Consider the following 26,611-nt stretch of genomic DNA (forward strand, 5'->3'; position numbering starts at 1 on the left):
ATAGTTGTGTTAGCTTATAGCGGCTGAATGAAATCTGCATCCTGTGACACCATATTCCCACATAAGCCTTCACTGAATCTTACAGAAAGTTATGTGGAAATAATTTTGGTTAGTTTTAAGGTGCTGCTTGATTCCATCATCATTTAAAGTACTGCTAATTGGATTGACTCTCCAGAAGGAAAATTTAATGTAAAGTAGAAAACAGATTTCCTTTGAAATTAACTTAAAACAGGTCATGCTAGGTGAAATAGAAAGATGTTCAAAGTTTATTGCTGAAGTTATTTGTGTTTTTTTAAAAAAAAAAACACATTCTCTCTACCTCTACATTAGAAACAGAGAGCACCTATACAAAATATGAGTAGCATCATTTTCATGGAAAATATTTCTTTCCTCACTCGTTTTGACCTGAAAACTTTTTGAAATATTTTCAAATGTTTGAGCAACATTTTTCGTCCCTCTTTAATTGCTTCAGTCAAAAAAGTGTGATGGCTGGTACACAGCAAAAGAGAATATTATACTCTCCTCATAGAACTCTGTCTCTCATGCACTTGTTGCTAAATTCAAACTATGAGAATATTCCATGAATCACAGACTTCTTTGGAGGAACAAGGAGCACAAAAGGACAACGCTAGCCTAGGACTCCAAAGGTGTCTAGCAGCATATTACTGTAGTCGTGTTATAGCCTTAATAAGCAACCAATATTCTGAAAGGGCCCTCTTTGAAATGAGAGTAATAAAATATCTATCAGTGCCTCACACCATACTTCCATTGCTGGCAACTTCTATTGCCATAAATGCCATTACTTTTCTTTTCTAGTTGACAATTGGAGGGCTAGATAGCATTCTAAGTGGGCTACAATGGGCCCAGGATCCTCCAGCTGCTGACTCTAAGGATAAATTTGCTTCAACTGATGAATGCTAATGTTTAAGGGGTTGCCCTATCAGAAGATGAAGCACTTGTAACCTTGACATTTAAACAAATGAACTTACTTGGACATGGGACTCCTTCACATTCTTTAGTTTCCCGGCCACTGCCTTTACAGTTTTTCCCACCCATCTGTGGGACTGGGGAGTTGCAGAGTCGTATGCGCGTTATATTGCCAATTCCACAGCTCACAGAACAAGAAGACCAAGGGGACCAATGGCTCCATCCTCCATCCTGACGTACTACCGGGGGTGGGGGGGAAATAATCACAGTTCAAGTGCCTGCCTCTGCATTCTCAAAAGCTTTAATGGCAATTCCCTTTAGAATAGGTATTAAAGAACTGTACCCATTTGGAATGTTGAATCCTATTCTATAAGCACTGACTAAGGGCTGTTTCCACAAATGTCTCTGCCTAAGGCAGCCACAGAAGTCAGTACAAATTGGCTTGGAGAGTTCTAGTAAGACTAGGACTTGGGGGACCTGGGTTGAAATCCCCACTCAACCATGAAGGTGATAGTGATGCTGCATCAAGCATTCTTTCTCAACCTAGCCTCCCTAGAGTGTATTTGTGAGGCCAAAAGTGAAGACGGGAGAGTCATGCATACTACAACGGAGTTTCTTTTTTTCTTGAGAAAGAGAAGGATTAAAAATGCAATAAGCTATGTTCACAGCTTATTGTCCTGGGGTGCAGTTTTTGTGCCAAACCCTTGTTTGAACAATGCACAAAGATCCTTCTTGGCCTTGAGGGGGATCGTTTTTTTCTAGTGCAATCCAGCCAATGAAGTGGGAAGTTGACAGGGAATTATTTAAACTGGCTTCCCCTCCCAGTTGCAAGTTTCTGACACAAGTTGACCATCACTTTCTGTGGGCTGCCCACCTTAGGGTTGCCAACTCTGGGCTGGGAAATTCCTGGGTGTTTAGGGGTGGGGCCAGAAGACGTTGGGGTTTGGAGAAGGGAGGGACCTCAGAGGGGTATAATGCCATAGAGTACACCCTCCAAAACAGCCACATTCTCCAGGGGAACTGATCTCTGTAGTCTAAAGATCAGTTGTAATTCCAGAAGATCTCCAGGCCCCACCTGGAAGTTGACAACCCTATTTAGGGGTCAAGCAGGAATTTCTTGGCCTCTTCCAAACTGGTGTGGAATAGGACTTTTTTCCTTCTGTTCCACATTGTTCAAGGGGGTAGTGGCTTAATTTACGGTTAGGCCTGATCTTTCTTGTGCAGGCTACAATAAACAAAGGTAATGAATGGGTTTGCCCAAAACACTAGGCTGATCTTAGCAGCAACCCACACTACAAGTCAGGGCAGTGGTTTTGTTGATACAGACTGGCCAGTGATAAAACATTTAATCTGTATATTTGGTGTCTTGTTTTTTTTTTTCTGAGTACTGGTACAAACAGATATCTTTAAGCTATGTTAGCCCACCGGAAGGCAATCTAGAGTTTGCTGCTCTCATGTGCTGAATTCAGCTAGACGGGCTGTTTACATGCCCCTCAAAGGCTTCCACATGGAATCATACAGAGCAATACCTGTGACACCTACCAATGGTATGTAACTCATCTATTTTCACTGTAGAAAAATGGGACAACTCCAAAATAGTTCCGGCAATATCTTAACATCTGGTGAAGTTAAGGAGCCACTTGAGAATTCTCCAATGGGGATACAATCATTTCATATATAAAACTGAATTCCCAGGTTTATGTTATTTCTAACAGGAAGAAAACGATGAGCTACAATGGACATAAGGAATGTTATAGCACTCACTGCGATTGTCACATTTGCCAAGGGAACAGGTTCTTGTCTGAATGGATGGGCCTCGGCAAGTGTTGCTGGTGACATCACATGATCTTCCTCGCTGCTGGGTTCCAGAACCACATGTGGCAGAGCATTCTGTCCACTCAGACCATGGAGACCAGCCTTCTTCACTGTCATCAGCTACAGATCAGAAGGGAGAGGGCAGTGTTTAACTCTGCCTTGTTTTGTATTTGTAAGTGGAAGCCTGCTAAAATACTTGGCACAGGGAACAAATAGCACAGGAGATCAAGACAGAGATCTGAACTATGAATGGATCTGTTGGCTCTCCAGCTCCACAAAACTTCAGGTTTTGTCCAGGGTCTGAGGCTCAGCCCCCAAACTTGCCTAGAGGAACAGGTGGGAGACAGCCGGGAGGCAGCTATTCTGCCACCCAGACAGACCAGGTGGGGTGGGGTGGGGTGGGAGCCACGGAAGGCTGGAAGTAGGAGGATGCCGCTGGGACCCTGACAGGTTAAGCAGGCACGCGAGCGGTAGAGAGGGAGCAATGGTGATGTATACCTCCCCTCCTTCCACAGAGCTGAGACCTGTGCAGTCCCTGTCCACAGCCAAGGACCACAGTTCAGACACACCGACACCCTGTGCAGCTCTGCCCCGGCCAAAGCCTGACAGGTTTCTTAAACTTACTGCAAACCAAAGCACTGGACAGCCATAACCAATCATTCAGATATTTATGTATTTATTATTAATGTATTATTTTGTATAGCATCATCAATACACATGGCCTGTTTGTTCTCCAGCTCTCCACAGCTTTGGACTCTGAAGGCTTGTAAAGTGTCCCATCTGATATATGCTCTCCAAGTTACCAAGTTGGAGCCCAGCAACCATTTTTATGGATATAATAATGGCTTCTGCCAGGAAAGTGGGAGGAGGCAAGCCAGGGAACTGGGCAGGGGTGTGCCTGCAACACCTATTGATGATATCTCTTCTGGCCTAACCTGCTCTCTCCCATCCCCTGCCAGTTGCCAGGAGGAACCTGGTAACCCTAGGGATCCCTGAGTGAACATCCTTGCACCCATGGATCAAAGCCAGCATGTTTGACAGAAAGACCGGTTGCTGATATAGCTGTTTGGATCCTCAAATTTGTTCTGCTAATTGCTCTGCTAATTCTCCCGACACAAAGAGACACTTCCACTGGCAGCTCCTTGTGCTGGGTGAAGGTACCACAGTTAAGAGAGGGATTTTATGCACTGGGTTTTTAAGTCAATTCAGGCCATAATGCTTTGGTTTATGCACGCAAGAATCAGGGGATTTTTTGCCTTTAGTTTTGATTCAGATTTCTTGGTTTTTCCCTCAGGTTTTTTCCAGTTATTTTGAAACCACTTTTATCTCATTTTTTTAAAAGAATTTTTTATTGGATGGGTTAACATACATTCTACCAATCATTTTACAACATAATTCCCCATATATTGATATATGTAGCCCACCCCTCCCCCTCCCCCCTTTTCTATGTTGACTCCCAACAGCACTATGACTCCTTTATTTCTTATCGTTAACTCTATATTACTTTCATTTGTCCCTATTATTAAAGGCAAAATTCTAGCTTATTCTTTAGCCCTACATTTCTATAATTATCAATAGACTACTCTTATCCTATCAGATGCCCCTTAATTCCACCTAAATTTTATTTTAAATTTCCCCCATTCTATAGAAAGTTTCACCTAAATTTATTTTCATAACTTCCTTATCAAACTATTCATTTCCACCATATACAACAGTTTAAATCCAGTCTTCAACCTATTACAATTTGTCTCTTTAACCAATTACATATAACTTTGCACTTTTGCTTTAGCTTCAATCCTTTAGATAGCACTTTTAACTTAGAACTAAAAACTTATTCCTTCAAATAATTCCATCTGTAGTTTCATTCTTATATTTCTATCTCTCCACATCTTTTACAAATAAATTTTACTTTTACATTTTTTTTATTACTTAAATTTCGTTCTCCTTATTTTCTTATCAATTAATTCATTTAATGTATTGTCGAAGTAGTTTTGTACTCAGTTTCTGCCACACGATCTTGAAATGCCCGTTTTTCAACTTTTAAACTCGATGTCAAATCGGTGATTTTTTGTACCATCTCTTGAGCTATCTGCTTTGTTACTGGTAGCTCATTCTTCACCTCCTCTTCTGCTTTTAGTAAATCCTTTATATTTTTAATCAAATTTTGTTCCATTTTCTGCATAAATTGGCTCAATTCTTCATAGCCTTCTGTAACTTTTTTTCCCAGCGATTCTATAACCGTTCCTATGGCAACCTGCCATTCCTTCTCTACTTTCTTCATGCTTCTACACTAGATTCTTCCCCGTCCCAGATATCCTTTTTATCTTTTATTTGAAAATCCAGACTACTTTAATCTCACCAGATATTGGGCGGAGAGTCTCTATGGTAGCTTGCTTCGTCCTTTTCCCTTCCGGAATGGTGGGTATCCACTTCCTTTTGTCCTCTTGTTGCTATATCTCGCGTTTTTTCCTTTGTTTTCCTTCCAAGGTCTTGTTTGCTGTTTCCACTTCCTTCTTGCTCTCTAGATTAAGCCTCTCTAGGCAGTGTCACTCGTTGTTCTCCTTGCATTCTAGCCTCTTGCGATGTTTGCTCCGCAGCTTCTCAACCTCCTCCCCTTTTCTCACTGCCAGTTATCTCTTCCAAAACCTCAGGTATGCATAAACAAAAATTAATTCCACTTCTTTTACGCTTTATAGTCTATCGAATTCCACTTTTTCCTTCAAAATGCCTTGCTCCTTTCTTGTTCTATCAGCTTAGTCCACAATTTTAACTTTTAGTTAAATTTCTCTTCTCATTTTAAGTCCAAAAGCAAGATAAAGATCTTTTACCTCAATTTGTTCCGTATGGGTCTTTCGTGCTGTTTCTTTCGCTTCAAGTTGGCCAAATCTGGTTCTGAAGCTTGGTTTCTGGCGACTTTATGCCAAACAAATGACTCAAAGAGTACTGCAGAGATTTTAGCTCGCCCTTCTCCGAGGGGACCGCAAGGCGATAAGGAAAATCCTTTGTCCAGGACCTCCTCCGCCGCCGAGATCTCTCACTCTCTGGGTCTTGTAGCGTTCTAGCTCCTCTTCTACCTGTAGAGGAATGGCAGCAGGTGATCTAAGCACCTGGCCTGCCCAAACAGTCACTCTTGATGATTCAGCTCTCTGGACCACGTCAGGTCTCCATTAGCCAAACTGGAAGTCCATCTCAATTTTTTTCTGGAAGTGATCTTGAGTCAATTTTTCCCCCTTGAATGTAATGTTTCTTTCAGATTTGCTTGTCCTGCCTACTCTCATTCATCTCCAACCCACTTTTCAATGATTAGAAACATTGTCAAAGCATTGTAATAAAAGGTGCAGCGGGTTGTATGAATTCTCAGCTATCATTTTTTTAACAAAGTAAGTCTGTAGCCACTTCCATTTTGGAGATATGCCCTTTTCCTTACACCTCCACAAGGGAAGGGTCTAGAGACTTACTCTAAAAAAAAATGAAAACTGGGAATTCAGGGAGCCTGATACACATATTATTACAATAAAATCATAGAATCATAGGGTTGGAAGGTACCTCTAGGGACATCTAGTCCAACCCCATGCACAATGCAGGAGATTCACAAATACCTCCCTTCCACACACACACACACTCAGTGACCCTTACTTCATGCCTAGAAGATGTCACCATCAGCATCCCTAGCCATACTGGCCTGGGGAAAATTGCTACCTGACCCCAAGGTCTAGCTATGAGGCCAGGCTAGCCTTGTTTCTGTGTGCAGAGACACCTACTAAGATTTTCTCAACCAAATCCAACAACAGTTCCCCTGTTAATCCACTGATAAGTCATTCCATTTCACAAGGCCCAATCACTGCTTTTCTTCTACTGCTTCTCTTCTCACTCCATACCTCATCACCCTACCCTATACTTGGAGAACATTTCAGCAATCAAGGAGAACAATACTAGGGATAAGATTTTCAGAAGTCAATAAATGGGGTTAATATATTAACAACACCCATGAAGAAAGCTGGTAGCATGAGTGTTAGCAGCAGTCTGAGTCTTCCCTTTTAGGCACTGCTTGAAGCACTCGGAAGGAATGCATTAGTTGGCAGCTCTCCACTATACTAATAATGTTCAATTTATATATTGCCCTTCAGGATAACTTAATGCCATACTCAGGGCAATTGAAAAAGTGTGTTATTATTACATATTAATATACATATTTTAACATACATTGTCTAATATATCTTACTTACAGTGAGAGCAGACAGGACAACACTCGCCCTCAATAAATGAAGGGCTGACACAGTGCACTGCTGGGCATGTGATTTTATGACACTCCGTTTTAGAGTTCTACATTCAAAGGAAACAAAAATAAGGTATTATTTAGAAATGAGGCCAAATGAACATCTTACCTTTGAGCAGACTTTTAGTCTAAAAAAAGAAAAATCTGCAGTTTGCACAAATTTTGTTTGACTAATTAAGCTTAGCATCCTGAGTTGGTATTGGCTACCACCTCCAACCCTCCTCATGGTGCCAATGCCCAGCTGGAGTGGCCAGCTTCTGCCAGACTAACACTGGCCAGTTGGACCACACCCATTCTTGGTGCAAGAATTTGGCTGGAAGCAGGACCACAGTCCTACTAGTAGTAGTCACTACTGGAGAGACCTCCAGCTCAGCAGGGGATGCCAAAAGAGCCCTCCTCTCCCATGCTACACTAGTGACAGTAGCTGTACTAATGAATCATTAAGGTTATGCCACCATGAAGGAAGGCCGTTGTGCAGCATTGTTGAGAACAAGAAGGAAAGGCTCTGCATATTGGAAGAAAAGAACACACGCAGAATTCCTCTTATACTACATGGAAGACGACCCAGAAGGGGTGTTCATACATAGAGGCAAGCTACTTGGCTCTGCTTATCATGCCAGAGTTAGCATGCCGTGGGAATTGCAGTGACACAGGAAAGAACAACTTTAGGTCTGTTGGATCAGATTGCCCCGTTGTCATCCACTCTGATGGGCATTCTACATTTGATCATTTAGCATGTGATGAGCATTTGAAATGGCAAGGATTCCAGATGGTCAGCCCAATCCTAAATGTGTATATGTGGGAATCTCCCACTGCGTACAATGGAAAAATTCCTAAAACATGCGTTCAGGGCTACAACTGTAACCAGGTACAATCTCAAAGCCCAATGGATGGAAGCTTTCTCAAATGACTCATTAATGCTCCTTGCTCCATGTTGGACAATGATGCAAATTTTAAAAGCCACTTGATCCAAACTAGTGCGTGTCAGTTTATGCTTTTAAACTGGTGATATATGTGTTAAAGCCTCACCTGGCAGTTACACTTTGTACAGCTGTCCACAACCCACTGTGCATTATTTGCAAATTCACGCCCATCTTGCCAGCAAGCTGACTGGTTCCTGAGTGTCTTATTGGGTCCAAGTAATTCCCACATGATTTGATTCTCCTTAGACTATACAATGAAAGAAAAAACATATCAGTAGAGCTAAGATTACCTTTACACAGTATATAAGTTAACATATGTGAAACTCTGTCATTTGACTATGAAGTTAGAATTAGGGGTGTGCACCAATAAAAAATCTGGCTAATCTGGGTCCAGATTTCAGGAGGAAAAGAATCCGTGATCTCTGAAATCCAGGTCAGATTCTTTGATCTGGGTTAGAGAATCCTGGATTTAACTGGCCATTATTTACTATGGGAGAAAATGTCCAGGGGAGTGAGATGGGGCATTTTTAAAGTTAACACCACAAAAATTGCAAGGAACCTACTCCTGGCTGTCCCATAAGGACCACCACCCCCATATTCCTATGGGCCCATGAACAAGCTGCCCCCAGACACTATTTCTTTTTTCCTATGGACAACCAGAGAATCCCAATGTCAAACTAGAGAATCCCATTGGGAATATCTGAAGCAAGGGTATGATGCTTGCCAAGTCATAGAGTTTAAAAGGTGGCTGGCAGCAGGGGCTTGAAGATGCTCTTTTGGAGTTGGGCAGAGGGAGGGGCAGAATGGGATGGGAATTTACACTGCTGGCTGCTTCCAATTCCACAGCCTCACACTGCTCTCCTCCAGCAGCACGAACCTTGGCTCTGTTCATGCCACAGCCTTGTTGCCACCCCAGTGGATGCCTATGACAGCTGCCTGCAACAGTTACCTATGACCAGATAATTTGGTCCTGAGTCCAGTGTCCAGATCTAATCCAGGATTCATCCAAGGGAACTGAGGAAACCAGATTGACATAAATCTATTTCCCCGGGTTCCTGGACCCAGTTTGCACAACCCTAGTTAGAATACTCAGAAAAAAATACTTGTTTTACCCAACTAAGTGCTTTAACCATAAGCAAATTATGCAGTGACTATTCCTCTGGGCCCAAATTTTTCAGCTAATTTTACTATCAAAGCTTGCCAAATTTACACAGATCTCAATGCATTTTACTGAAAAAACTTTCCATCCAGCATCACTCATCTTCCTTTGAATGAAAGATGATCGCACCCTTGACACACACTTTAAATTACTTCAGATCATTTTCAAATGTGTGATCTTGAGCATGACATAGAGGGAAGCAAACAATCTATCAAGAACTAAGTAAGAAGAAATAAATAACATGCATATATTCCTAAATAACATACCAATATGTATATGTATTATATATTGATCAATATATACATACACATACATAGGTATATACACAGAGAGAGGTTATGGCAGCTCAGTGACATTAGTTATTACTGGGGATGTGCACTACCACCAAAATCCAGATTCTGAATTTGAATTCAGAATTAGGCCTCTCTGGATAGGGAATTTGAAATTTAGAAAATCCAGAGTTTCCAAATGTTCATTAAAGTTAATCAGAATGGGCATTTTCTACTTCAAAAAACCCACAAAGTGCAAAACACTTTTTCAAAGGTTTCCCTCAGCCCTGTGACCTTTTCCAAGTGCTCATGTCATCCCCAAAGAGCTAAGATGTGACAAGTGTACCTAGCAACAGCTATTATTGCCAGGTGGCCATGCCAGGCACTCTAATGAAATAACTACAATCTGAGCATCAACCCACTGCAAAAACATGACTTTGCATTCATCTCTAATTCTACATCCATCTTTACCAATAACGTAGTCTTGGCAAATATAGTTATTGTTGGTAAGCTGGGTGTTTCCCATCCTTCTGGTAATTGCTATTACAGTTGTTTTTGTTCTACAAGTGCAACTTGTTTTGGGGACAAAGGTTGTACCAGTGCCACAGGTACCTGGACTGTGCCCATAAACTACCCCCAACTGTGCCATAATTCTGCTCCCCCACCCCACCCCCACCAACCTAGAACAATAATTTCAAATATCTCAGCACTGCAGGGAAGAAATGATATCCTGGGTGGGTGTTGTTGTTTTTTGCCTTTCCCCATCTTTGTTCCCCAAGAGGTGTGTGTTTATTGTTTGAAGTGATGGAATCACATATCTAATTTTTAAAAAATAATTTGGTTTTTCCTCATAGCAAGGTATCATCCTCATAGGAATGCTATTCCTCCTCTCATTCATTCAATCACTTGCTTTGACTAAAGAATAAATTACAAATGGATATCTGGAAAGTTAGAAAAAGCCAGAGTAACATGGTAAAAGCTCAAGATTCTAGAAGCTGAGGCACAATCTCCAAATGGAATCCATTTTATTTTAATTTAAATAACTGATAATTAATTTACTTTAAATAACTGATAATTGGCATTCAAAATATATTACTTGAGACAGCAGTCTGCTTCATAGCATGGCCAACCTGGGGATGACATCATAACTAATATATCATTCCACCATTACCTGCCCTTCACAGAGCTTCAGGTCCTTTCCAAAATGTGGATAGGTCTCATTAGTAGTGACTAGTTTATAACCGAACAAAAGGTTTAGGAGTGTGCTGTTAGCTAATAATTCTGGCTTTTACTAATCTTCTAAAACTATTCCTGCAAAATAATGTCTGAACATTTAGGGCATACCCACCACTTTTTGTAGATTTTCAGTTAAGCCATTGACAACAATACGGAGTCCAGTGAGTTCAGTAAACATGGATCCAAGCTCCTCACAAGAGCGATCACAGAAATCTACCTTCTTCTCTGTCTTTTCACCAACATATTCCGTCATGATGGAAGGGTTAAGGTGAAGGATTTCTGTGCTCTCGTTGATGGTATTCACTTCAGCTGACAGGAAAAGTGCAAAGAAAGGACAGTTATGTATACAAAATGTGACTATAACTCTGGACTCAAATTATATATTGTCACAATAGGTGGGTTTAATTATATCTCTTTTGGAACAGTTTCATGTCAAATTACAACCAGGAGTAAATGAAAAGGATTGGATGCAGCTCTTTCCCATTATAATCATTCCTTTTCACAGTTTATATCCCAGCTGTAAGAGAGACTCATTTGCAAACTATGAAAAATAATCCTTTAGGAACACAATATGCAATGCTATACAAAAGAATGGATTGCTTATAGTCTTAATTCCAGAGTTATTATATTTCCCATGAAGAAAAGGTTTGGATTGAACTATTGGCAACATTACAGTCTCCGAATTAAAACCATGTTGAGGAGGAAAAATTTTTGGTTTGGTCCATTTCTTCTACCAATTACAGCAACAGAAAAGCAAATGCACACATATTAACAAGGTTGTTTTGAATTACAATTTCTTCAAGAAAAGGTGATTGTGAGTGACAGGTATATTTCTTGCAGGGATGCTTATTTAACATCTTTTTTTTCAAAAGTTAGCTGTTAATTCTCAGTTATTGAAGATATTGCATCTCATAACTATTCACTGTTAGAACTATGGCTGAACCAAAAAGGGGGTGTTTTGTAGGGGGGGAAACTTGGGAAGGGTTTTGGGGTGTTATCACTGAAAACATATTGAAAGGTAGTATGGATGAACAATCAAAGAAACAAAATATAAAAGGAACTAAACAAAGTTATTTGGTTTATCTCTTGATCACTTTGTCCTCTAAACTCAGGATGCCTCCCCCTCTCCCCAGTTCTCCCTTTCTCCAATAATCCTGTGAGGTACAGGTACAATAATCCTGTGAGGTAGATTAGGATAAGTGTGACAAGCCCAAGGTCACCCAATGACCTTTGAGGCTGAGAGGGAATTTGAATCCATGTCTCCAAAAGTCCTAGCCCAACACTCTTATTAGCAAACCACATTGACTCTACTTATTTACTGAAACAATTAAAAATAATGATGGAGTTGCCTTTCTTCTCTCTCAGTTATGCTGTCTCATAGCCAAATCTGATTGGCTACATAGCACTGTGACATCATCTCAAATCAGCTGGGATCAGACACCGAAGAAGGAAAAATGACACAAAAGCAGCAGCAGAGAGGAGAAGCAATGGTAACAAAGACCATCCAAAGGCAGAGAAAAGAGAACTAAAGAGCTTTTCCCCTGCAGGTACCGGTTCAGGACTCCTACCAAAGCCTGCCCCCCTCAAGTTTAAATGAGTGAATTTCATAGCATCTCTAGTCAAAGAAAATGGTTGCATTTTAAAAAATTGTGCAGTGATCCTTTAATCTCTTGAAACAATATGGAACCTTAATTTACCCTCACTAATGATTTCTTCTGAACTGGATGGTCTTCTAAACAAACAGTTCTCTGCAGACAGCAATGTAGTCCTGTCACTTTCTAGCCATTGGCAGAGTGTTTATGCCAAAAGAGCAAGTACAGAAAACAAAACCATAACAGAACCTCACACACACTTCCTACACTTACTAAAAGAATAGTTATTGTTTTGCTTGGATTAAAGCAGATCACTGAAAGATGAAAGAAATGTGTGACCAGCAGTTCCCTCATATAGATAGACCATTGTTGCCATCTGGAGACTCAGTACCATGTCTGAAAACAGGGCAATGGGCATCTAATTTTGGACATGCCATCATACCACTTAGAGCACTTCTGAATACGACTAGTAGAAACTGAACTTCTATTACCATTCTTACGGATGGTCAATTTCTGGATACTCAGTCCTCCAGACAGTGGTTTGGGGCTGAAAGTAATTTGCTGTACAAACTGACTTCCACATGGGCAGTCAGCTGCCATAATAAAGTTGTTGCCGTTTAGCCATAAATGTTTCATAGCCACAGAGATCATGTGCTCAGAAACAGTGGGAGCATTATATAGTAAATCCCAAAGAAAGATCAAGGCCCATTAAACACAGTGGAATTTTCTGAGTAAATACACATAGGACCAGACTCCACTCATAGAAGTGGAAATATCTGTACGTCTCGCATATTTTAAAACCTTTTTCTATTCTGTATGAGAGAAACTTCACTTTGTTCAACATTTAAAATTGGCATGAGGAGCAGATCTGGCCAACAGACTGTCTGATGCCCATTCTATATCATCCTGCACATTTTCCCCCAGTAAAATTTATATTGCTTAACTAGCCACAAGAACATTTAAAGCAGCCAGATACTATTGTAATTCATACTTTGTTTAGCCTGTTTACAGAAAGATATGTGACTATAAAGTATGTGACTATAAAGTATTTTTGTTTGAGAACTATTTCAATAGGTAAAATCACATAGCAGAGTTTGTACCTTATGATCTAGTAGTAATAAAGAAAACAATCCATTTGTCCTGCAGCACTTGCTGATTAATTAAAAGTAAATGCCACAAAGTCATATAATGATCTTACTCTTGAATACATTTATGGTTGCTTGCATCCTCAAACTGGCAACTGTCAGAAAATTTGGAGGGACAGGGACCTACCAATACTAGTGTCCCTGGTGTTGCAATGTTGAACTGGAAGGGACATTAATGCATGGGGGTAATGCTCTAGCATTAGCCTGAAAACTCTATGGTAAAATGCCCCACTTGTGACATCCCTTCCAGTTTTCACTGGAAATGAGACAGGAACACCAGGATGCTGCCAATTTCCCCTCCACTATCATCCACTAGTTTTTGAGCAGCAGTGGAGAATGAGAGGGCCTGGCCAGGATGGACGTCTCCTACTGCAGGAGACCTGTCTCCCCTCAATTCATAAGCAGTGATGTCATGGGACAGGACCAGGTGATAGCAGATTGAATGCAGTATTAAAAGTAGTACTTCCATGCAATACTAGGAATTAATCACGATCAAGTGGGAAAGAAAATCTATTTACCACTCACACATTTATGAGTTAACGTTTTGTTAAACTATGTGCTAGGAATAAAATGTAAGTAGTTCATGCCAGATTAGTGCCTCTATTCTCCAATATACATGCATAGTAGTTATTTTATAAGTTGTCATGCACTGAAGTCTTACAAGAAGCTATCAACTATGTGAGTTAACTGATGGCCCGGATATTTCATCTGTTGCCCTGAGACCCTAAAACTGAATCCCAAAATCTTAGCCTCAGTACTAAAGCCAAGACCTAGCAACACTATAATGAACTGGTGTAAAATAAGGAGTAATTCCAGGGCAGCAAATAAAATTCTAACACCATGTAAGCAGAGAGTAAATGACAACAAAAGCCAGGCATTAGATCTGTAAATAATCAGAGACACAAAAATCAAACACAAATTGTTTGGCAGGGAAGTGACAGTTACTGCTAATGAAGCTCATCAATCTAACCATGGTGACAGTTATTAAGAAAGCAACATTGGAAAATCCTTAATGAATTATTTCCAGCACTGAGAAATTTAAGTAACTTGGCCATCTTAGCCTTAAGACAGGAAACCCTAAAAATGCATAATCAAAAAGAGTCCAGTAGCACCTTTAAGACTAACCAATTTTATTGTAGCATAAGCTTTCGAGAATCACAGTTCTCTTCGTCAGATGCATGGAGGGCAAAAAGAGAAACTGGTCAGATATAGAGGAGGAGGGGGGCGGGGTAGATGCAAACAGCTCCTTCTGATGTGGAGATCAGTTTGCTTCTGTAAAGGTTCAGAGGACTTAGCCATGTTAGTCTGTAGTAGCAAAATCACAGTTCTCTTCGTCAGATGCATCTGGCAGGGAAAGCTGTGGTTCTCGAAGGCTTGTGCTGCAGTGGAATTGGTTGGTCTTGGAGGTGCTGCTGGAATCTTTTTGATTTTGCTACTACAGACTAACACGGCTAAGTCCTCCGAACCTTTAAAGCAGCAAACTGATCTCCACATCAGAAGGAGCTGTTTGCATCTGCATATCAGAAGGAGATGTTTGCATCTACCCCGCCCCCCCTTTCCTCCTCTATATCTGACCAGTTTCTCTTTTTGCCCTCCATGCATCTGATGAAGAGAACTATGATTCTCGAAAGCTTATGCTACAATAAAATTGGTTAGTCTTAAAGGTGCTACTGGACTCTTTTTGATTTTGCTACTACAGACTAACACGGCTAACTCCTCTGGACCTAAAAATGCATGGCAGTGCAATTCATCAAAGATTGGCATTTGCTTGAGTGTCATCTTGAATCCATGAAATGAAGTATTCTTGCTATGTGGCAACATAAACATTTGTGTGCTTAAACTGCACATGTAATACTTCTGCAATCATCAATTTCAGATTTTGACAAAGCCCCCAGTTATGTCTTGACCTGAGCATTTTAAGAACCCTATTAAGGCTGAGATCACCACAAGGGGTACAGACAGTTCAAACTGTGTCAGAAAAGTTCAGGCCACACTTCCTCTACTGGAACTTGACATCTAGACAACATCACAAGAGGGAGTTTGCTGGGGAGGTAGGGTTGCCAGGTCCCGATACTCGCCCTCTGGGAAGTGGGGGGACCTGGCACTTACGTGCTGGCAGTGAGGTCCTCTTCATGTGCATGAAGTGTGGGAATCTTCCAGCACCTGCATGATGACGTTGCTGTCAGAAGTGATGTCATCGCACTGGCCATGGGAGCACTCCCGCACTCCATATGGGGCCAATTCAGCCTGTTGGGGGCCCAAATCAGCCCCAAATGAAGCACAGGAATGTTCCTGCAGCCAGTGCAACACCATCGCTTCCAGGAATGACATCGTTGCGCCTGTTGGAAGTGTGTGCATGCCATGCATCCCTGAGGTGCTTGCCAGTGGCAGGCAGCCTTCAGGAGCTTGCCACCTCCTGCCAACCACTGGCGGGTCAGCAGGCAAGGTGGCAACCCCCTGGGAGTTATAACACTTTCAAACTACAATTAAAAGTTGGGCTTTGGGCATATTCATGGTGGTAGATATCTGACACCTATCAAGGTAATAAAGCCATCACTTTGGCTGTACTCAGACATCTTGACAAACTGAGAATAATATAGGTTTGTTGGTGTCAGGCAGTGCTCACATGCTCCTCTCATTCCCCTTCCCTTAACACAAAGCTGGATGGAAAACTTTCCAGTGTGATCAAGATCCAGCATAGGCGTTTCAGCAAACTGGAATCTGTTTATTCCCCACAAACTGGGATTCTGAATTTTAATTTAATCCCTATTTAAAATCTTTCAGGGAGTAAGCAAACTGTCATTCAACTAGGTACCTACATTCAGAAATCACATTGACCATTGATCAAACTGGGAAGTTTTCTATCAAGAGGAATAATCTGGGAGCCCAGCAAACACTAACAAATCTCCACTTAGATAGCTGTGATGCTTAAGTGCAGCCACTGATAAATATCCGTTTACCAAGAACCTCCCTCATATAAGCTCCACTGAAGGAGAGAAAAGTTGCCTAATTGTTTATGTTGCCTGCTGTATTCATCTCAGCAGGGCCAAGTGCAGGAGAAGTTTTAAGTGGGTTATCCCCATTCTGACAACTATCAGCTATACTAAAACCGCTATTCTGTCTACAATCACAAATAGGTTCTACAACCACTCACAATTCTTTCTTTTTCTTTGAATCCATCATACTTCCTAATAGTATCCACGGAAGAATGCATAAAAATTAACAGTTTTGCAAGATTATCCTTACCTGACTGGTGCCTCCTGCATCCTTTGTTGTGTAAAACATCCTCAATTGAAGTTTCAAAAATCAGGTGAATATTTTGTAGGAGACCCTGAAAATAAGATAGCAAAAAAAATGTGCAATATAAGGACAAGCTGGGGGGATTCCTATAATTTTTTTCCATTTTGACTAAGCTAATCATGCAGTAATGCACAATTGTGTCTGTGATAAGCATTGTTACCTAATGAACAGATTCACAGATAAACAAGGCAGGAATTTTTCAGCATACAAGATAATATCCTTGCAGTTTCTTACTCTTCTTCACTGTCCTGGAAGAGTTATCTAAAGTACAGATTCATAGCAGCATCAATCATGTTCACCCCAACATTTTACTGGATTGTAATTTGGTAGAGATGGTGAGAATTCTCTCACATAGATCCCTAGACCACTAACAGAATTACAGTTCCAAGGAGTCAGGGGACGGGGAGCTAATTTGAATTTGCACTCCTGAACAGTGTCACATCCTTATCAATCCATTTAAATCAATGGACTTAAAAGTGTATAACTTTCCTAAGGATTGCTTTGTACATTGCTGTAATATAAATTAGCTATTACTTTTCTTAGGTGTATAATAGACCACTAGAAGGACTGAAAGGAACTGAAGTGATTTTTTTCCGTACCATATGCTATATCATACAGATAGAAAAGATGAAGAGAAGAACAACCTAAATTATGAAGGTACTGGAGAATTTTGTCTACAAGAAAAGGCAAGCATCATGTTCTTATGCAAAGTTACACCCTTCTGCATTCATTGATTTCAATGGATTTAGAGAAATGTTTGAAAGGTCTAAATTTACAGAAAAAAACGATTAAGTGCAACCCTAAAAAAAGTTACTTCCTTCCATGATCATTGATGTCAATTAGAAGGGTGTATCTCTGTTCAGGATTGCACTGTAAGGGAGCAATTGATACAGATTTATCCATTCATTTATGACATTGAGAAAATAGGTGGAAATCATATAAATCTAGAATGTGAGATTACCATATGAAACTGGTTGATACTAGATTCAGGGCAGGCAAAAGAAACAACTTGTTCATGCAACAAATGGTGTTCACTAGTACAAGATATGACAATGTCAAAGGGGATTTGACAAATTCAATGATATATATGTCCATTAACAGTTATTAGCTCCAATAGCTAAACAGAAGCCTGAGAACAAATCATGGGTGTGGAAGCTGCTGCCTTTGAGCCCCACCGTTTAGTTTCTCAAAAGCATCTGATTGAACACTATTGAAAACAGAATACTGGACTAGATAGACCCTTACTCTGATCCAGCAAGATTCTTACATAAAGCATTTCAACTAAGAGAATGAATTAGATTTTAATGGCTGCATACAAGAACTAATCCAGGTGATTAGATCACCAAATAAGGGACACTTCTGCATTATATTTAGAAATATAAAAGGTATAAGTGGACTGGATACGCAAATGTGTGGTGTCTTAGAAAGTAAAAACAAAAGAGACTTTTGAATCACAGATGTAATGTGATTCTTAGAAAGTAAGAGAATTCTTCAAAATTGGACTTACTCTAAAACAATTACATTTACAAAATTGATCTCAACATGCCCTGGAATGATATATATATATTAAAAATACACAGAGAACGTTACCTGCCGTGGCCCTGCTAAAGTTATTGGGGAAAGTACAAAGAAATAAATATGTTCCTGTTCCTCTCAGTAGTGGATGGTGCATAATAAAAATATAAGCATACAGATCTTATGTCTAACGCTGAATATGATTAAAAAGAAATATGCATAATGGGATCAGGGTCAGACAGGAGAGATTTTTCTGCAAACCTGCAGAAATACCCAGACCTGCGGAAAAAATCTCAAACACTTTTCAATAATGGGGCAGGGCCCAAAATGGAGAATGATAAATGATTTGACAAAATATTGAAATTGTGGGGTTGCCTAACAATCCTGGTACCTAAGGTTGCCAACTCTAGGTTGAGAAACACCTGGATATTTGGGAGGAAAGCCTGGGGAAGATGGAGTTTAGGGAGGGAGTTCAGCAAAAATGTGATGCCACAGAGACCACCATCTGAAGCTCCTGTTTTCTGCAGGGGGACTGATCTCTGAAGTCTGGAGATCAGTGGTAATTCTGGGAGAACTCCAGGCCCCACCTGGAGGCTGGCAACATTGTCAGTGGAACCATAAGCGGAAGAAGGGGAGAATGCAGTGATTGAAGGGCAGAGAAAGGAGAGCTTAAGGGGCAGACAAGGGAGAAATTGGGACCAGCAGGAGTAGATGTTTCCATGACCCATTTATACCCTAGAAGGCACAAATATTTTATTTATTTATACCCCCACCTTTTCCCCCAATGAGGATCCAAAGTAGCTTACATCGGTCTCCTCTCCTCCTTATATTCTCACAACAATGCTGTGAGGTAGGTTGGGCTAAGCGTGTGCAACTGGCCCAAGGTCACCCAACAAGCTTCCATTACAGATCCTAGTCTCCCAGATCCTAGTCTGACACTCTAACCACTACACCATACTGGTAATATAGTCAAATGCTCTTGGCTTCCCCAACCCAATAGATCAAAATTTAAAGGTGGCTCTATGTTGTTTATCTGTGTGAGATTCTAGCCTTCACAAATACATCATGTGCATCATCATACTCATGGACAGACTATGCCAGTAGATCCCTACCCTATTTCATTAGGCTAAATGCAAGGTAAAATGATGGGCAGCCTATGTATTTGAAGGGTACCTTAAGTTTAATGGACTTGTGCACACAATCTGTACAAGACTCATTCACACATACACAGAGGGAGTCCTTGACAGCAGAGTCGAGAGGACCAACAGACTAGTGGTTTAATTCTTATGGCACTGTTTTCTCCATTATAGTGCTCTACATTTTCCTATACGGGCAATTTCCTATATAGGCAATTTGCCTACATGGAAGAAATTAAAGGGGTGCACATGATAAAAGCACTTCTGGAATGGGGAAAAGCCCATGGTCTACCCAGAGTGTTCTGCAAAGGCAGATTTGATCTCTCTCCATGTTGTCTCTTGAGCATGTCATCTTGGTCTCTTATAAATGAGAATCACTGACAAATAAGAGAGAGTAAACAATGGCACTGAGGAACACAGGAGGAAGCAAAACTAACTCTGTCCATAACATTGCCTGAGCTAGGCAGCAGCCCCTCCCACAAGCCGCTACTGTGTCTTAATTGTGATTTGCATTCTTAAATGTGGAATAAAATGAAGCCTTAAGAAATAAGCTCCCTCTGTATAGCTTCGTTCTCTAGGCCAATCCTTGGTCATATCAGTGCATGACTTTCATTTCTCTAGTAAGGTGTGCAAAATACATACGTGCACTATTCACTGTGCAGGGGACGTGAGTGTCCTATTAGGGCCTTTTGAAAAAACAGAAACAGCACCATCGTGAAAGAAAAGAATTGATCTACCATTTCTGAGTACTTGACCTAATTTTAAAGAACAGAAAAACAATTTTGAAAAGCTATAAGTGTGCAATCCAAAGCAGAGTTATACTATTCTATTTCTATGAATTTAAACGGTGTAGCTCTGCTTAGGATTGCACTGTAACACACTTTATATGGGTACGCCCCTCACACACAGTGAGGAGTGGCAACACCTGGGATCCAGCTAGAAGAACTGCACATTTGACAGCGCCAAGATATTTTTGTTACTCAGGCAAGCGAACTAAAATGAAGACAATACCAGGGTGGTGGTGGGGGGTGGCTTTTATATATACACAAATACTGTTGTTCCTCATATCTGTGCAATATTGGCAAACAGCCAAGAAACTGATGGCCCCTGGGAGAACTATCCAAGAATCCTATGTGGTTAGCCTGACACTAGGACTAGACATGAAGTGACCCATATGGCTGCTGCTAAAAAAGCGATACCATGTCAAGTTTTCTCCCCATGTTTATGTTCAATTAAGGGAATGTGTGGCATTTTGTTATTGTCTGTCATGCATTTCCTCTCCCCATGATAGCATTCCCTTAATTACACATCATAGGGAGCAGACACTGACAGAGATTTGGTAAAGGGTTGCTGTTTCTGGTGATGCTGGCTGATGTGCATTACATCAAGTTCTGGCCTAAATTTTACAACACCATGATGACTGCAATCCTAAGTACACTCACTAGGGAGTAAGTCCCAATGTACTTCCACGTATGCATGTTTAGGATTGCTCTGTAAACCTACTTACCATGCAGCAAGCTCTATGGAACTCAGCCTCTACTTATATTCAAGTAAACACATTTATGTTGAAAGTCATACATCATTTTAGGGTATATTTCTTTCAAGTTACCTACCCGAAAGTGGTTCTCTCTGATAGATCCTTTTGCCACATACATTTTACTGTTCTCTGCTTTTAGGTGTTCATAGAAGGGCTCCTCCAGGGTTAGGCTGTCAATGAGGTCACAGCCAACATAGAGACTGTAGTTTTCTCCTGTTACTTGTACTGTGATATTCTTCCAGTGTGAATCAGCTAGGTCCACATCTTCCAAAGGAGCCACCTTCCTGAAGCCATCTACCCAATAGGAAAGTTCAAGGGTATTGTCTCGACCATTAGAAATCATCTCAAACTGTCGCTGAGAGATACCAGGTCCTTCCAGTGCAATGAGGGTGCCCCTGGACTGCCTATCCTGCCTCAAGGTGGCTATGAGGATGAAGCCCTCATTTTGCTGGATCAGTTTAATAATCTGTTCTGATTTCTCTGATTTAACGGGAGGTATGTGATCAAACCGGATGAAACGGTATGCTGGACCACTGGAAACATTCCCCCGAAACAATTTTGCTCCAATTGTCTTCCTGTTTATGTTGCTGATTTGCAGTAAGTCAAAAGAGGTCTCATCTTCTTTGTCGCCATCTGCAGAAGCCGCCAGCATGTAGCAACATGATTAGCAAAGAAATGTACAGCATCTACCAGCCCAATCACTTTCTCAGTAGTATAGTTTTGAGGATCATTAGATATAATTATTTTTCAAAGCACCTTATTCCACTTTCACAGAAGGGTAGGTGAAACCCAGAGGGTTCACACTTGAATTCAACGCTTATTGAATAGATTGGCTAAATGAAGAAGGACTATATCCGTGGATTTCCTCTAAGGTAGCTACCAGAGCAGCATGGGAACTACTGAAGCGTTGGCCCATTCTGCACTGCCCCAGCCAGTGTCATGAAAAGCCCTGGTTTATGTGCGAAGAGCAAACACTGCAGCTGCTCCCTGTGCAGACATTAAAGCATTAGCAATGACAACAGTGCTGGGGCAAGCTGTAGAATGGGGCTGTCTCACGTGCACTTGAAAGATTAGCACTGCAATATCTCATACACTGGTTGGCTCAAGACAATGGCACATGACTGCCAGAAGACACAGGAACCTCATCAGTGACATGACTTAAGTCTCCATGCCATAGATAGATTACCAAATTAAAGTTAGCACTGCCTTGTATCTAATCAGATCAAAGGTTCATCTAGCTAAACAATCTATTCCAACAAAACAGTTTAGGCTAGGGTTGCAAGGTCCCCTTACCCTTCCAGCAGGAGAGGGAGGCCCAGCACTTATCTTTTCAATGTCACTATGCACGTGAAGCACGCACACACTTCTGGCACAGTGCAATGACATCAGTTCCAGGAGTGACATCACCATGCAGGCCCCAGGAAGTGCTCACAGGCTTCACACAGAGAAGGGCCAAACGGGCCAAACTGGGAAGGCCCAAATGGGCCAAATCAGCCAGTACGAAGGCTGGAAGCACTCCCAGGGCCTGCACAATGACATCACTTCTGGGAGTGACATTGTCATACTACTCAAGAAGCACGTCCCAGGGGGTCTGTTCCCGCACCTTTTCCCCTGCTGGCCAGGTGAGTGGTGGCAGGGGGAAGAGGCTGGGAGCATGAATTCCTCCCCACCACCACCACAGGGAGAACAGTAACTGTAGTTTAGGCCCTCAGGCAAATGTGTTCCCTAGATTTGCTGCCTGAGATCTTATAACTGGAGGTTTCAAGGACTGAACCTGGGCCACATATTAAGGAGCAACTCAGACTTTAGCCAAGTGATATCCACGTGAGCCACAGGTAATTTGCTTTCCCCTTTGGTTACTATATGCCTTATAAAACATAAATTATCTATTTAACTGATCTTATGGCAGAAGCATACAAAGAAAAAGAAATATTTGAACAATTGTTCTTGAGACCAATCAATATAAATGTGCAAAGGACCACAGCCTATCTTTTAAAGAAATCATTTGTTTCTGTAGTTTCTATGAAAATTTCTTTGGTTCAGATTACAAAATTACAGTTACTCTAATCTAATCCTATTCATTTCAGTGGGTTTAAAATGGAGAAATTCTGTAAGGCATTGCACTGTTCACAACCTACCTTGAGCCTTTGATGACATCCACAATGTCAGCAAAATTGTTAGCCACAACAGCCAGCTCCTGTGTACCATAATGCCTATGAACAACCAAGATGTATGCATTATTAAGTCCACTTTGTCAGTTTTAAAAGATCAACACACTATAACCTTGCAATGAAAACCATTATATTGGAAGGAAATTCGACCTCTACACGATACCAGCTTTGTTGTCCTTTGATTCAAATGAGGGTATTTTTGCAATTTTTTTTAATCCTGCTGTTTATTCCTTAGTTTGGGCCCAACTTCTACATCTGTGATCGTGTAGAAACTTGATACTAAATTGATTTTGGAGACATTCATGAGAATACCCCTTCGAAATGCAGAAGCAAATAAAGGGGACTCAAACACAATATCTTTCCTAATAAATTCAAGGAAATATATGCTGCATAAGTAATATTGTCTTCAAATTTTTCCATGAGATGTCTAGGCACTCAGACATAGGTCTGGTAGTTATTACATCTCTTAAATCCAATTCTGGCTTGCTCTAGAGCCACATTCTTGAAGATAATGGTATTTCCAGCAGCGTTTCACATGCAATTTAATTTACATTTTATGCTACAAAGGCAAATCTCTCTCTCTCTCTCTCTTTCTCTCTCCCCTTCTGCAAAAGTCAAGTCAAAAGGTATGGAATTGGCTTATCTGGGCCCTTTCATACCTCTCATGTTTGGTCAGTCTGGGGCCATTCTTTTTAGTCTGCATTGTGTCAAAATGTGTTGAGATGGATGACTGCTAGCGCTTTCATCATTGATGCCATCATCAGTGATATTACAGTGCCAGACCTTTCCCTTTTTTTGCACATGCAATGAATAGATGCATTGCTGGAATGCCAGATCAAACGATTTCCTGGATTTCTCCCTCTCAACCCATTGATGTATCAATCTTATGCTGGATTTAAAAAAAAAAAATTTTAAATGAGTGAAAGGAAAATGAAGAGGAAAGAAGGGAGGGGGAGGAATGGAAAGGAGGGGGAGGGAGTGGCTGGATAGACAACAGTGACCAATCACAATGAAGTGGGCTGGCAGAGGGTGGGAGGGGATAGTAGAAGTGATCACAGGAAACAGCTGACTAGAAAACTGGATTTTTTTAAAAAGTCAGAGTATAAGTGCTCCCAGGAAAGCTGTGGAAAAGCTGCATAGTAGCCGGAGTGACTACTCATGGCGGCAAATCAGGTGCAGATGGTCACGAAAAAAATGCTGCACTATGGGAACTGAACTAGCGAAATTGGCCCGTACAGAAGAGTCTCTCTCTCTCTCTCTCTCTCTCACACACACACACACACGCGCACACGCACGCACGCACGCACACTGTAAAAACAACAGTCTGCTTCTCTTTACTTATTTTTACATTAGCATGAAGTGATCCTGTGTCTCCATCTGGATCTAAGACTGCAATCCTATGCACACTTTGAAGTAAGCAACATTGTACTCAAGGACATTTATTTCTGAGTAAACATGCAGAGAAGTGGATTGCACAGGTGAGGGTATGTGAGTGGAATAGGCCTAGCAAAGGAAACCTATAGGGCATGTAGATTTCTTAATAAATTCTGTTTGTTTTAGTGATAAAAATCTAAAATCTCATGATCCAACCAAAGTTAGTATTTGAATGCATCCTTCTCTGGGAGTAAGTCCCACTGACTTCAGAGGGACTTATTTCTGAGGCTGCAAGCACACTTAGTAGAAATGCGTCCTCTTGAACTCAGTAGGACCGGATCCTAACCCTTTCTCTGTCCCACATTATTATTAACCACATGTATCCAAAGATAACATCAAAATCAAAACATCTTGATTCCATATGAGTAATTAAGCTCATTTATATGGTTTGACTGAGAGTTTTCCCAGATTCAATGAATGCATGGGCTGCGGGGGAAGGGTGTTATTCATGCCTTTATCTGAGGCTCTTACTGCAGTCTGTACAAATGATGTGTATGTAGCCTCTTGATATGAAATCAGTAACGCTCTCAAAAGCAGCCTCCCAGATTGCTTGTACAAAGTCTTTACACATTGGGCTCCAGAGTCCTGAGGACCTTGAGATTAGAGCATCGATGTTCCAGCAAAGACAGCAGGCAAATCCTGACCTCCACCTCCCCATAGCCATTGAATATCAGGAAAGCGCTCTGATTTATTGTAAATGTGTACTTTTATTTCTTCCTTTGCTACATATACACTTATGAACAAGCCAAAGTTAGGAACAGTTTTGTTCCACTGACCTCAGTGGAAGATTTAGGCATGTGTTTAAAGCTCACTCACTGAAGGATCTAAAAATGTTTTATTTGGAATGGGTTGCATAATGAGTGTGATTAGTACTTTGGAATGGTTTTACCCTAGACATCAGGAAAGACATCAGCACACAAAAGTTACCCTACCAGGACTCAGGGAAAATCGATTAAAATGCTACGGAGAAAGAGGACTCCTTTCACCCTCGTTCCATTGGCACAGCACTTCTTCGTGGATTGTGCCGCTCAAAATCTGATGCATGTCAGAGACTGGCATGCATGCTTTTGTAAGCAAAAGCTCCCTCATTCAAATTCGTATGGTGCTGTATGGTAGCCTGTCCCGAAGGCTGCCTTCTCCGATGGTCTAGGCATACGAGTCATTCGCGCTCTTGCACGGCTCCCATTCGTTTCAACGGCGTTTGGGCAGGAACATTTCCCAGGGGGTCATTCCCGAGTTAAAGGATCGGTTCTCTTTTTAGCCCCAGCAGGAAAGAACAATAAGCAGCTCACAAGTAGTTCACGTAATGAGAGTCATTGGGAGGGGGGGGGGTCCGGCAGAGACCCCCTTTTCCCTTGGGAGCAAGTCTCATGGCAGACTCCGGGAGCTGTTGCTGCGGACGGGCGCCTTCCAGAACTGGGCGGCGCGCCGCTTTTGCCCCCGCCAAGGTCCCTGCCCTTACCTGGCCCGGCGTCTCCAATGATGCTCTGCGACTCGGAGCTCCCAAATCCGCTCTCCGAGGACTCCGAGCTGAAGTTTCTGTGAAAGAGAGCGATGCCAAGCTCCTGCCAAGGGCAGTCCTCCTCGGTGGGGGTGTGGAAAAAGCCCGCTTTGCCTCTGGCAGGGATTCCTTTAAGTGGCTTTCCAGCGGCTCGCTCGGCGGCTTTATATAGGCTCCTTTTCCATGCAAGGGCTGTCAATCAGCCAGCAGAGGAAACGCTTTCGAACCCATTCTTCGACGGCTATGACATAATTCCCAGCTGGCGGTTTTCTCTCGTCTACCTGGAAAGCGACCCCGACTCCAGCCACATCCCGAACCGGAGCACTCTTCCCTCCACCTCTCCCCCCACTGGCAGTTCGTCGTTCGGAGCAGGGGAGGAGCCAGACGGAGATATGAGCTGGCCAGAGACTCACCCCCCCCCCTTTACACCCCTATCCTAAACCTTCGAAGGAATTTGCTTGCGTCGAAATGAGAAGCGCCCCCTAGATTTTATCCAAGAAGAAATTGGGAGGGGGGGACGCTACTGGGGAAAAAACAACGTGAGAAACAAAGGCTAGACACATGGGATGACTGGTTAGAATCTTCTTTGCCGCTGGGCAGGACGATTCAGACGACCAAACCCCGCAAGAGAGAAAGCGTCGACGGCAGAGTAATTTACAGTTCGATCCGAAGTCC

At 41.7% G+C, this 26,611-nt stretch overlaps 1 protein-coding gene across 1 annotated transcript in view; it reads right to left on the reverse strand.

The window, feature by feature from the left end:
* Nucleotides 1–26,047, reverse strand: part of THBS2 (thrombospondin 2) — a 74,130-nt gene extending 48,083 nt beyond the window's left edge. The window contains exons 1-9 of the mRNA XM_054986115.1: nt 25,898–26,047; nt 22,969–23,043; nt 20,907–21,463; nt 16,589–16,673; nt 10,718–10,914; nt 8,048–8,188; nt 6,969–7,065; nt 2,692–2,862; nt 990–1,166 (exon numbers count right to left, since the gene is read on the reverse strand). Of these exons, the coding sequence (XP_054842090.1) occupies nt 990–1,166; nt 2,692–2,862; nt 6,969–7,065; nt 8,048–8,188; nt 10,718–10,914; nt 16,589–16,673; nt 20,907–21,463; nt 22,969–23,038 (1,495 nt within the window). The 5' untranslated portion in view covers nt 23,039–23,043; nt 25,898–26,047. The remainder of the gene's footprint in view (nt 1–989; nt 1,167–2,691; nt 2,863–6,968; nt 7,066–8,047; nt 8,189–10,717; nt 10,915–16,588; nt 16,674–20,906; nt 21,464–22,968; nt 23,044–25,897) is intronic.
* Nucleotides 26,048–26,611: the final 564 nt, after the last annotated feature.

This window comes from Eublepharis macularius, chromosome 1 (genome assembly GCF_028583425.1).
Source record: "Eublepharis macularius isolate TG4126 chromosome 1, MPM_Emac_v1.0, whole genome shotgun sequence".
In the NCBI taxonomy this organism is placed as follows: Eukaryota; Metazoa; Chordata; class Lepidosauria; order Squamata; family Eublepharidae; genus Eublepharis; species Eublepharis macularius.